The 12,515-nt window shown below is 36.7% G+C and overlaps 1 protein-coding gene across 4 annotated transcripts in view; it reads left to right on the top strand.

The window, feature by feature from the left end:
* Positions 1-12,515, top strand: part of adgrg2a (adhesion G protein-coupled receptor G2a) — a 177,728-nt gene that overhangs the window by 53,080 nt on the left and 112,133 nt on the right. For all 4 annotated transcript variants that reach the window (XM_039745531.1, XM_039745530.1, XM_039745528.1 and 1 more), the window contains 4 exons: positions 7,699-7,826; positions 8,255-8,351; positions 10,025-10,065; positions 10,491-10,607. In XM_039745531.1, the coding sequence (XP_039601465.1) occupies positions 7,699-7,826; positions 8,255-8,351; positions 10,025-10,065; positions 10,491-10,607 (383 nt within the window). The remainder of the gene's footprint in view (positions 1-7,698; positions 7,827-8,254; positions 8,352-10,024; positions 10,066-10,490; positions 10,608-12,515) is intronic.

Raw genomic sequence — 12,515 nt, 5'->3', positions numbered from 1 at the left:
TAATAAAATTATTTCTGGCTTGGTTAATTTTGTATGGAGTTTACATGATCTACTCACGCTTGCCTGAGGTTTTTTTCTGGGTACTCCTTACTTTTCCCCATTAACAAAAGACATGCAGTTAAATGACAGTTCTAATTGTGTGATCAAGTGTGATTGTATTCTCCATTCTGGTCTGCACCCACTCAAAGTTTGGTTCCTGTCTTAAATCTGTTCCTAAAGTCTGTCTCTCCACAACTCTCTTAGATAACAGATTCTGTAAACGAATGATTAGGCAGGCACACAGTGCTCACTGAGTTTGGTGTGTGAGATAATTTCTATATTTCATATAACACCACTGTGTACTGTATGAATATGATTTTAAAGTATCAGATGTTGTGTGATCTCAGAAATGCCTTTTGCGTATCAAATGTATTACAAACCAAGTCACATGCAAAAACCAGGCCTGAATGGAATGCCAGTCCTTTGCTGCACACAGAAACACACTTATAATAGGTCAATACTTAAATTCAATGGCATTTGGCTGTGTGAGAAAATGAAAATGATATCTCATCATTTTACCTCTATGTGTATTAATACAAAGATAAATTATTACACAGCATTAAGGTTTACTCTGCAAGTAAGAGGGGTAGAGGTTTTAATTGTTTAATTAATTTTTATCTTCATTTTGAGCCTGCATTCTTGAGATTTTCAGTAAGCTTTCAACACTTTCCTTACCTTTCTCTGTGGATTGGGGATCTGGTTGTTGCTTCAGTCTAAGTAGCTTACGCAGTACGTACCAATTTAAAGAAAGAAAAGTCATGCAATTTATTATTAAACACAAGGACTTAGTAAAAAAAATTGCAAACATTATAAAACATGTGATAGGTCTATTTCAGATTTGTTTAGGTGTTTTCAGATATTCTTAGATGTGTTTAGTGTCTAGCTGAGTTTTCAAGGTGGGTTTAACGGCTTTCTCTGGGTTGCAAATCTTTTTAACGTACCAAAGACTTAAACTATGCAAGTAAATCATATTGGTAACTTATACAGTTTGAATTCAGAAAGCCTGTAAAAGCCAGAATCTAACCTCACATGTATATTATTTTAGTGAAGAACTCTAGTGGATGTGATGTCTTGACACCTGAGAAATAATACAAAGCAATATTGGGCTGGTTACTCACTAAGTATAAAGTATTCTAAGCGATCAATCAGTTAGCAATTCTCTTTAGTTATGTTTAGTTATGAATGGTGTGTCTGATTCTCAGATTGTGGTGTAGATTAATTGGCAATTCAAAAGTAGAAGTAATACAGTAATCCCTCCTCGATCGCGGGGGTTGCGTTCCAAAACCCCCCGCGATAGGTGAAAATCCGCGAAATAGAAACCATATGTTTGTATGGTTATTTTTATATCTTTTAAACCCTTAGAAACTCTCCCACACTGTTTATAAATATTCTTCGCACAGTAGTACAGTAAACCCTAATTTATCGCGGTTAATCCTCTCCAGACAGATAAATGAATTTCCACGAAGTAGGATTCTTTATTTTTAACATTATTATAGCCCTCTAGACATGAAATAACACCCTTTAGTCAAAAGTTTAAACTGTGTTCCATGACAAGACAGAGATGACAGTTCTTTCTCACAATTAAAAAAATGCAAACATATCTTCCTCTTCAAAGGAGTGCCGTCAGGAGCAGAGAATGTCAGAGAGAGAGAGAGAGAAAAGTAAACAAGCAAAAATCAATAGGGCTTTTGGGCTTTTAAGTATGGGAAGCACCACGATAAAGCGGCCTCAATGAAGGGATCAATGTGAAGGTAGTCTTTCAGCATTTTTTACAGGAGCGTTCGTATCTTCTCAGCAAACAGCCTCTGTGCAAACAGCCCCTCTGCTCACACCCCCTCCGTCCGGAGCAGAGAATGTCAGATAGAGTGAGAGAGACAGAGAAAAGCAAACAATCAAAAATCAATACGGGCTGTTAAAGCTTTGAAGTGTTCAAAGCACCACGCAGGAAGCATATCGTATATAATTGAGGAGTTTTATTTAATACGTAATATGTGCTCTGATTGGGTAGCCTCTCAGCCATCCGCCAATAGCGTCCCTTGTATGAAATCAACTAGGCAAACAAACTGAGGAAACATGTACCATAAATTAAAAGACCCATTGTCCGCAGAAATCCGCTAACCAGCGAAAAATCCGTGATATATATTTAGATATGCTTACATTTAAAATCCGCGATGGAGTGAAGCCGTGAAAGTCGAAGCGCGATATAGCGAGGGATCACTGTATGTGCAATTACTGCATATTTCAGGTGCAGTGCAAGCAGCAGCCTGTTTACAGAAGCTCCATATTTCTCACTGGTTTTTTCTGAACTTATTTATTATTTACTAGTCTTTTTTTAAATGTAGAATTGATCTTGATTCTGGCTCGTCATTAATAGTAGCCACTAGATATTGGGTAAATTGATTTTAAATGGATTTTAAATTTACCAACCAACTGCATTGCACACAAACTCATGTGCCAGGTTGTCATGACTCCTCTTCAAACAGGCTTGAAACTTGGATGGAGTCGTGAAGGGGACACAAAGACTGCCTTATGTCTTGAACACCTGAAACAGTAAGAGACAATGAGAAAATGAAAGTGGGGTGTGTTAAATACTCCCATAATCAAGTACTTTCACTGTGATTGCAAGTGGCTAAGCAGCTGAGTTACACTTTACCACAGGAGCTGTTTGTCCACAGACAATGATGGAGTACTGGTGCGAGAGTAAAAGCAAGACAAAAAGGTTTTAGAACTGGCCTACCATCTATCCTAATGGGAAATGTTTGATCACTGTCAATTAAGATGGATGAACTGTTTGTGCTTATAGCGGACCATGGAGTGTACAAGTATAATGGCACAGTGAAAGCTGTGTTCTCATACTTGGGAAAAACATCAATACTGTTTCCAGTGGGTATGGTACTCCGCCAAGGCTGTGCTTTGTCTCCTCTCCTGTTTGTGCTTTTCATGGACAGGATATCAAGGAGAAGTCAGGGAAGGGAGGAGGTCCAGTTCGATGACCTTAGAATCGCATCACTGCTTTTTGCAGATGACGTGGTCCTGTAGGCTTCATTGGGCTGGAAACTCCACCACACATTGGGACAGTTTGTGACTGAGTGTGACGCAGCAGATTTGAAGATCAGCACCTCCAAATCTGAAGTCATGATCCTCAGTAGGAAAAAGGTGGACTTTCCTCTCAGAATGGGAGGTGAGTTACTGCCTCAAGAGGAGGAGTTTAAATATCTTGAGGTCTTATTCACAAGTGAGTGAAAAGGAGTTGCGAGATCGACTGACAATTTGGGGCAGCAAGTACAGTTTGCCATTGCTATACCGATCTTTAGTAGTGAAGAATGAGCTGAATCTGAAAGGGAACCTCTTGATTTACCAGTCAATCTACATTACTACTCTTACCTGTGGTCATGAGCTTTGGGTAATAAGCTGAACCTGCTGTATTCAAATGTTAAAGATGCCTTTAAGTGTAATCTACTTGCTCCTTTAAACAAATCTGACCACAACCTGATTCATCTTATTGGCAACCTGTTACCACCAGAATAGTGAGAAAGTGGAGCCTGGAGGCTGAAATGGCTCTGAATGACTGCTTCCAAATGACACACTGGAAAATGATGTGTGATTCAAATTTACCTATCTTTACTATTATTATTACCATTGGTGTCTGTCAACATTCCTTAAATCTATGGTTTACATAAACTTACACCATCAACCCCCCAGGAACTCTGTCACTACATCACAGAGTATATTAACGTCTGTGTTAACACATTGGTTCAACAATCCCTGGATTATTGAGAAGCTATATTAGAAAAAAGAGCATTCGAATCTGGTGACAAATTGGTTCTGAAGTACATACAATGTGTGCTAAAGAAAAAGCTGAATGAAGGAAAGGAAGCCAATAAAGCTAAAATTCAAAACAGACTTACTCAGAATAAGCTTCAAAATAGCTCAGTACTTTTTTAGTTGCTATAATAAACTTCAGTTATTGAATGTCTTGAAAAGAACAATGAAGTAAATTGTATTATCATTAGTGTTATTTTTTACTACTAAAAGGATGTTCACTGTTTTGATATAAGCCATAAAAACACACATTATAATAAGAGTTTAAAATCAATAAAAGCCTTAACAGTGTACAAATTAAAAGCTATAAGTGGAACAAGAATTTTGCAGATCCCTTTTTGAGATTCCAAGCAATTGTTTTTCTAGTAGGGGCTCAGATGCTCCACATAGCACTTCATGCTTATACTGCTCTCCCTGGTGGTTTTATATGGTAGTGCAGTTGCATCACCAAAATTTTCTGAAATGGTAGTATCAAGCACAGGCAGCACACCACAAAAAATGCAGTGTTCTTCTCTTATTCTGAATAGCTGCATCTTTATTTGAACAATTTATTTTTAACTAAAGAGATAAGAGAAACATAAGCATTAGTTGCAACAACTGCCATTTTTCTGACGCAGCCAATGTTCATGAATGTAATGTTAGTGAGGTTATGTTATATAAACTTTGTAAAAGCCTCGAAATGTATTTAAACTAGTGAGGAAGTTAACATTTGCATCTGTACATTTTTATATTCACAAATCATTTATTGGGTTGAGTTATAAGTAAACATGAACTGGATTGCTGAGAATGTTGATCAATTGCACCATTAGGCTACTGATTTGAAAGGGTGTATCACTAAGCAGTGCTGGAAAAGTTAACCAGGTATTTGCCACATACTGTAATTTACATGTGAAAGGGGCTGTAAATAACAATCTGCAGCAGTTTTTCCATTCTCTCTCTGATCTTAATTTAATGAAATTTACATTTTAAAATCAAGATATTAGATGGTATTCAAACTTTAGTTCCTATTACAACTCTTTTATGTTTGCAGTTTACCTATCTTTACTATTATTATTACCATTGGTGTCTGTCAACATTCCTTAAATCTACGGTTTACATAAACTTACACCATCAACCCCCCAGAAAATTTAATGTATTCACCTCATGGTCATTGGATTTTTAGTGGTGGCTCTGAGGCTAGGGACCTGCACTGGCAATTGGAAGGTTGCTGGTTCGAATCCCGCAAATGCCTAAAGGAACTCTGCCCTGTTGGGCCCTTGAGCAAGGCCCTTAACCTGCAATTGCTGAGCGCTTTGAGTAGTGAGAAAAGCGCTATATAAATGCAAAGAATTATTATTATTATTATTAGATGGATCTTAAAGGAAGGTTCCCAAATTGTTTCAAACATCACTATTCCAAGATGTATTTCTAGGATCTGCAAAAGAAAAATAATCATCCTCTGCTAAAGGTGGTTGTAAGAGGGAGTGCACTGTGAATGGAGAGTTTATACAAGACTGCAAAAAAAATATGGAAGGAAGATTTGTCCAGTTCTAATGGAAGTGAACTGCAGGGTATTCCCTGCAGGGTCAGAGGAAAATCATTATGAAAGTGAAGAGGCAGCGATTAAAAGCTTAAGAGAGCCAATAGAGAAAGCCTTGATAATAGTCTGAAGTCACAAAGAGAATATGAGCTGGAGATCAGGAGGAGGTAGACTCTGACATGACCATCATTGCTTTCCTTTCCAGATGGGTGGGCATTACATTTTGATGGTAAAAGGCCAGATAAAAACTGAGTTGCCTTTGATAAAATCTTTTGCCTCCTCAACAGAAAATTGCAACCTTTGATTGGTGGATGTGTGTAAGAAGGACTAGACATATTACAACTATTTGTACAAGCAGATATAAGTGGCTTAACATTTAACTTAGGGTATGTTTGAATTAATTTGTATTTTTGCTAATTCAGTATCTGTCAACTAGATGTTTAGGTCTGTAACTGATTTAAGTGACTATACATGTTGGCCTAAATTCCGCATCTAGTTGGCAGTGTTTATCATCTTGACTGACCAATGTCATTGGGTCATCCACTAAGTAAAGTAGTGCTTCTTCCGGAACTATATACTGTATATCAAATTCAGAACTTAGAAGTCTCACATTCACCTAAACCAGGGGTCCTCAATCCCAGCCCAGGAGAGCCGCAGTGGCTGCAGGTTTTTGTTCTGACCTGGTTGCTTAATTAGAAAGCAATTCTTGCCAATAAAGCACTAACAAGCTATGAAATTAAATTAACTCTGCTATGTCAGGTCATTCTCATATCCTAGATTTTCTTTCCCTTTCTATCATGCAAATGATTTGAAGGCTAAAATGGACGAGTAATTCTCAGTCCTTCACTTTTTTCTCTTCATTTTTCTTCCAAGTATTTAATTAAACCCAATAGTGCAGATAAATACACACAGGTGTAAATGTAAATAAGCTAAATGGAGAAATGCTGTTCTCTCTTGTCATTTGCATGTTATTGATAATAAGGATCAATTAAAATAGCTGTTTAAGACAAAATTAAGCAATAAGGGCTCAAAATCACTAACGTGAAGCAGAAGTGGTACTTTAGCAATAAGTGCTTTTTATTAAGCAACTGGGTTGGAGCAAAAACCTGCAGCCACTGCGGACCGTGATTGAGGACCCCTGACCTAAACCAACCCTAGATGGGGTGTCAGTCCGTTGCATGTCCCACTCTCTCATTCTCCACACAGGTGGCAACTGGATGCCACATTCACACCCAGGCTACTGGATCTGCAAGGCAGCAGCAGTTCACACTACACCACTGTGATGCACTATATCAAATGAAAAAGTAGAAGAATATAGAAGAGTCAATCAACAGTCATTGGTAAACCCCACAATGGCAGCAGTGAATTGAGCCAAAACCCCGCTGCAGCCCTGAACTCTTTTTACTTGTAATTTGTAGCTCTGCCTTCAGATGAACATTAGGATAATTAGGAAATAAATTTTCTTATTTCACATATTGGATCTTTGCATTTGATTACCGTTCAGATGTTAAGCTACTTCAAATGTAATATGGAAAATTTTTTTTAAATAAATGGCAAAAACACTTCAGAAAGCAATACAATATACAGTTGTAAATTTACAGAAGACAGATACAATAACAACAACAACACTTATTCATATAGCACATCTTCATACAAAAAAGTAGCTCAAAATGCTTTACATAATGAAGAATAGAAAAATAAAAGACACAGTAAGAAAAATAAGTCAACATTATTTAACATAGAATAAGAGTAAGGTCCAATGGCCAGGGTGGACAGAAAAAACAAACAAAAAAAAAAAAACTCCAGACGGCTGGAGAAAAAAATAAAATCTGCAGGCATTCCAGACCATGAGACCGCCCAGTCCCCTCTGGGCAATCTACCTAACATAAATGAAACAGCCCTCTTTGTATTTAGGGTTCTCACGGAAGGACTTGATGATGATGGTCATACAGACTTCTGGCTTTTAGTCCATCATTGTTGGAGCATCATGATGCTTTGAGTAGGTGGTGGTGGCGCAGGTCGCCACCACAAAGAAACCGGAAAAAGAAACAGAAGAGAGAGTTGGGGTTAGTATGGATTTTAGAGCCACCATGAATAGTTATTATAATGAATTGAACATACATATTATCTGGATTAAATTAAAATGAAGTTATGAGAAGGCCATGTTAAAGTAATGTGTTTACTTTAGATAGATAGAACTTCATTTGTCTTCTTGGGGAAATTTGGCAGGATTCAATATAATGTATACAAAATGTGAAGAAGAAAAAGATGCAAGAGGAATATTGAAACTATTGAAATATTCATTGCTTCTTTCCCAGTTTTTCCAATTGCACAGCTGTTATCAGTATGAAAAATGAAAACAGCACATGCATTATAGAAGGACTTTTAAATAATTCTGAGAATAATACTCTGCAATTCACTCATATTGGAGGCGTACGACTTGCTAGTAAGTAAATTAATTACACCAACTTTTTTGTAAAGTATCTGCTTTCTTATTTAATCATACAATAATGCCTGAGTACTTCTAGAATAAGTGGCAAATTGGTTAACTACACAGAGACAGGTTCAGAATAATGATAGTGATGGTACATAATTGCATTGTAAATGCCCATGTGTTATTCTAGTGTAATTTGTTGTTCTTCTAGTCATAAAATTTAGTTTAGTAATTGTTTGCTTGAAGTATTGTACCTATTCATTTTTTGTAATCAAAATTAATTGTTTAATTGTTTAATTTAATTGTTTTAAAAATTCACATTAAAAAAATATATTGTAAGAACTGTTTTTAGGTTACATTATTTGTTTTTCTATGACATTGAGCTTTCTTTTGGTATGTTTAAAAAATACAGTCTAATGAACTTGTTTTTTGTTTTGCAGCTCCATGTATACAAAATGCAAAAATTAATGAAACTGATATTATTACGTCATTTTTTAATCCGAGCAATAATTGTAATTCAAATGGTACAGACACAGGGTAAGTCTAAGAAAAGTTAACATATATATATATATATATATATATATATATATATATATATATATATGGATTATTTATCTTCCTTTCCCTCTTTCAAATAATGTAATATTTATTTGTATTCAGAATTAATTTTCTATTACTGACTCTATCATAGTAAATGTTTTAATTTTCCCTGAGAAGTATTGTATACTTTATTTCTTTAATATTAGTGTTGAAAATCAGATTGTAAAAATGATATTTTTTTTTCTTGGCTGATGACTTTATCCACGAAAACATTTGAAAGGTACAATTTGTTACATTTCCTTTGGGTCCCTCCTAGATGAAGTGACGTGCTCATAGTCACATAGTGTCAGAAGTGGGATTTGAATTCACAACCATAGGTTTGCGGTTCAAAGCCTTAAACACTACACCACTCCGCCTAGCTACAATGGTACACTGCCAGAATGGAGTATTGCTTAAAGCAGGGCACTCAGCTTCGGTCTTGGAGGTCCGCAGTGGCTAAAGTTTTTTGCTTTATGAATTTTTTTTATTAGAACCCATATAATTTCTTCTAAAGGAAATTATTTTGGTGGGGCTTAGATTTAGTTAGCTATTTTAGTTTTAAACAGCTGCATTAAGATTTTTAGTTGTTGTCCATTATCTTAACAAGCTATTCAGTTAACAATGAGGTGCAAATGACAAAGGCGCTAACAGCTATCCAGCTAACGTGCTTCTATTTAAACCTATGTATATACAGCATGAAGTATATGTGTTAATACATTTTTTTGAGGTACAAATCAGTTTCAGACCACAAAACATACAGTACTGTCAACTTCTCAAACCTTGGCCTGTTTGTGTCTGCACTACTGTCTAGCTCATTAAACATTTACATTTCCTAGTCACTTGTTTCTGCTTCTGCCTTTTGGCAATCCCTGCCAGCATAACAAACATTATGACAACTTAGCTTTTAGCTAACTAAGCAAGCTGGTTGGGCTCCTGTCATTTGTCAGAGTCCTTATTCTACTATGACCATCAACTATCACTAGTCAAATGTGGAATTTAACTTTAGTACTCTGGAGTCTTACTTACCCAAAAAAAGTGGTCAAATGGTAACATGAAAATCACTTTAACAGACTTGCTGTTACTAGGCCATACAGGCGGAGTGGTGGCTCTGAGGCTAGGGATCTGCAATGGCAATCGGTAGGTTGCTGGTTCAAATCCCGTAAATGCCAAAAGGGACTCTGCTCTGTTGGACCCTTGAGCAAGGCACTTAACCTGCAATTGCTGAGTGCTTTGAAGAGTGAGAAAAGTGCTATATAATTGCAAAGAATTATTAATTATTTCAGATTTGCCATCTCTGAACTACCGAAGAAAATGGGTTCTACTAAAGACAAAGTGTGAAAATGTAAACTCACACAGGTGTCCATGGTTAAGAATCAAATTAAGATCCAAAAAGAGTAAAGCAACAACAATATACTATGTGACATTGCTGTTGTGAAGACCAAACATTTTACCATATTACGATCTATTAAAATCCATGAATGCATATTTTTAATTTATTCGAAAATTGAAAAGAGACAAGAATGAGTAATAGGCTAATACTGCTTACTGAAAATCTATAATTATATATATGGTTTTAATAAGAAATGCTGAATACCAGAACATCTAATTATTTAATTTTTAATTTTTTTTAGGAATGTGTCATATAGCTTTAGTGACCCTCAAAACTGCACTGGTAAATATAAGATTCACCTTTCATGCATTTTACAGTACTTTATGTTCTAAGTAAAATACAGTATATCCTATTTAAGATTGAGGGCCTAATAAAAATCAACTGTGCATCAAGTGTTTATACTGTGTTTATGAGTTAATGAGTATAATGTACATTTCATTAAAAAAGTGTAACATGCATTTGAAAAGCAGTCTGATAAATCATTTGGCTAGTTTGTTAAATAAGTCATTAGCACAAAACATTTGGTGACAGGCTTTAAAAATTGTTGGGGTAAGATATAGGAACAACATTGCTATTAATCAAACAAGTCTGATAGACTAAAAAGGTCTTCTCTTTTTTTATCAAGCTTCTTATGATCCTATGTAATGTTGCCTGTAAGAACAATGTTACAAATACAGTATTACTTAATATGTTTTCACGGTTTCCAGGAACTTCAGCTACTGGCCAGTCCTTTCCTACAGCTGGAGCTACAACTAAAGGCCCTGTCGTTGTTACTGGAGGATCATTGTCTTTTACAACTAAAATCCCAGGCAATGGAAATGCAGGTATTTCATTTGAATGGAAATATTTATTTTTTCGAGAAGCAGATAAAAGTATAATGAAATACAGTAAGGGCTCATTTATACTTCACGCGACGCGACGCATGCTGCAGAGGACGCTCCTGCTACGCAAGCGTTGAAGTGTTTATACTTGCGCGCGTTCTTTACGTAAATCTGGAGGAGTCCACCAGGTGGCAGTGTGAGATATTATCACGGTGAGAACATGTTTGGCTTCTCTGTGTTGTGAATTGCCTAAAACACCTATTAAATTCCGATAACACCTTACCGCAATATCTGTGAAAAGGATGTTTAATGATTAAATCCATCAATCCAGGGATGTGTCCATTCCAACAAGCATTGGGCACGACTGAGAAACAGTCCCTTGACGAGGTCTCCGCTCATCGCAAGGTGAATACGAGCACACATACACTAGCGTCATTTTAGCGGCACCAAATCCCCAAATCTGCTTATCTTTGGAAGGAAACCGGAGCACAGTGTGGAATACAAGCAGGAAATACCAGCAACGTAACTCCCTGCGAGACAGCAGTGCTACTGCTCCGCCACCTTGTCACCCCCATGTGTGTAATTATTAACAGTATTCATTATTTAAATGAAATTATATGTAAAATGTAACATACACACTTTAATGCATTTCATCATGAATGTGATATCAAGTATGAATCTAAAGATTCTAAATGTGCAGAGAGTTGGAGTATCAGACATTTAGTTTGTTCTGTGTGGTGAACTTTTGCTGCTTGCCGCAGCTGTCAGGTCCAAGAAGCTCGTAGCGATTAAAAACTGGGATGACGTTTACGATGGTCTGCTTTAATGATAAAGTAAACTACGAGGTTAAAGTGGACAATTCGAGATTAAAGCCGAAATTTCCACTTTAATCACAAAATACACGTTTTCACCGTGCCCTTTATTTTTTTCTCAGTGGTTCAAATTTAACGCTATATATACATTATGTTGCTGTTGTTAAGTTGCAAAAATAAAAAAATTAAAAAAGACGACACAAAAGATGGTATGTGAGACTTTTAAAATGTATCGTGTCATTACATTCGGGAACTATCTACATGTGACAGAAAGCCTCTATGCCGATCCTACGGGATGGATGCTTCGATGTGGTGAAGCAAAATGCCGACATACAAATGCGTTCGTGGTGCTTTTATATTCAAGCGTCGCATATTCCCGATCGTAATGACACGATACATTTTAAAAGTCTCAGTGCCGTCTATTTTTTTTTGCAACTTCACATCGGCAACATAATGTATAACGCTGTATTTGAGCCACTGAGAAAAAAATAAAAGACACGGTGAAAACGTGTATTTTGAGATTAAAGTGGAAATTTTGGCTTTAATCTCGAAATGTCCACTTTAACCTCGTAGTTTACTTTATTATTAAAGCAGACGGTCGTAAACGTCATCCCAGTTTTTAATCGCTACGAGCTTCTTGTACCTGACAGCAGGTAAAGTAAAAAAATAAAAAATAGACGGCACAAAAGATGGTATGTGAGACTTTTAAAATGTCATTGCGATCGGGAATATGCGACGCTTGAATATAAAAGCACCACGAATGCATCTGTATGTCGGCATTTTGCTTCAACACTTTGAACCATTCATCAAACAGCAAAGCGCGCACATCGATCCCCGAAGGATCTCCATAGAGACTTGCTGTCACATGTAGATAGTAAACAGAGACTCTGACGTCACATTCCGACTTTTAGCACACTGCGCCCCCCGACTTTTTGCTGGTACTGCAACTCGCGCACGCGTCGCGTTAATTTCTGAGGACCTGCTCAGAGGACGCGTGAAATGAACGCTGGGAACGCGTGGCAGCCATGATGCGGACGCGTACGCGTTCTGAGCGTGAAGTATAAATGAGCCCTAATTGTAAATAAGAATTAAATGCTCC

This window comes from Polypterus senegalus, chromosome 2 (genome assembly GCF_016835505.1).
Source record: "Polypterus senegalus isolate Bchr_013 chromosome 2, ASM1683550v1, whole genome shotgun sequence".
NCBI classification, from domain to species: domain Eukaryota; kingdom Metazoa; phylum Chordata; class Cladistia; order Polypteriformes; family Polypteridae; genus Polypterus; species Polypterus senegalus.
This window is presented reverse-complemented; position numbering and strand designations above follow the sequence as displayed.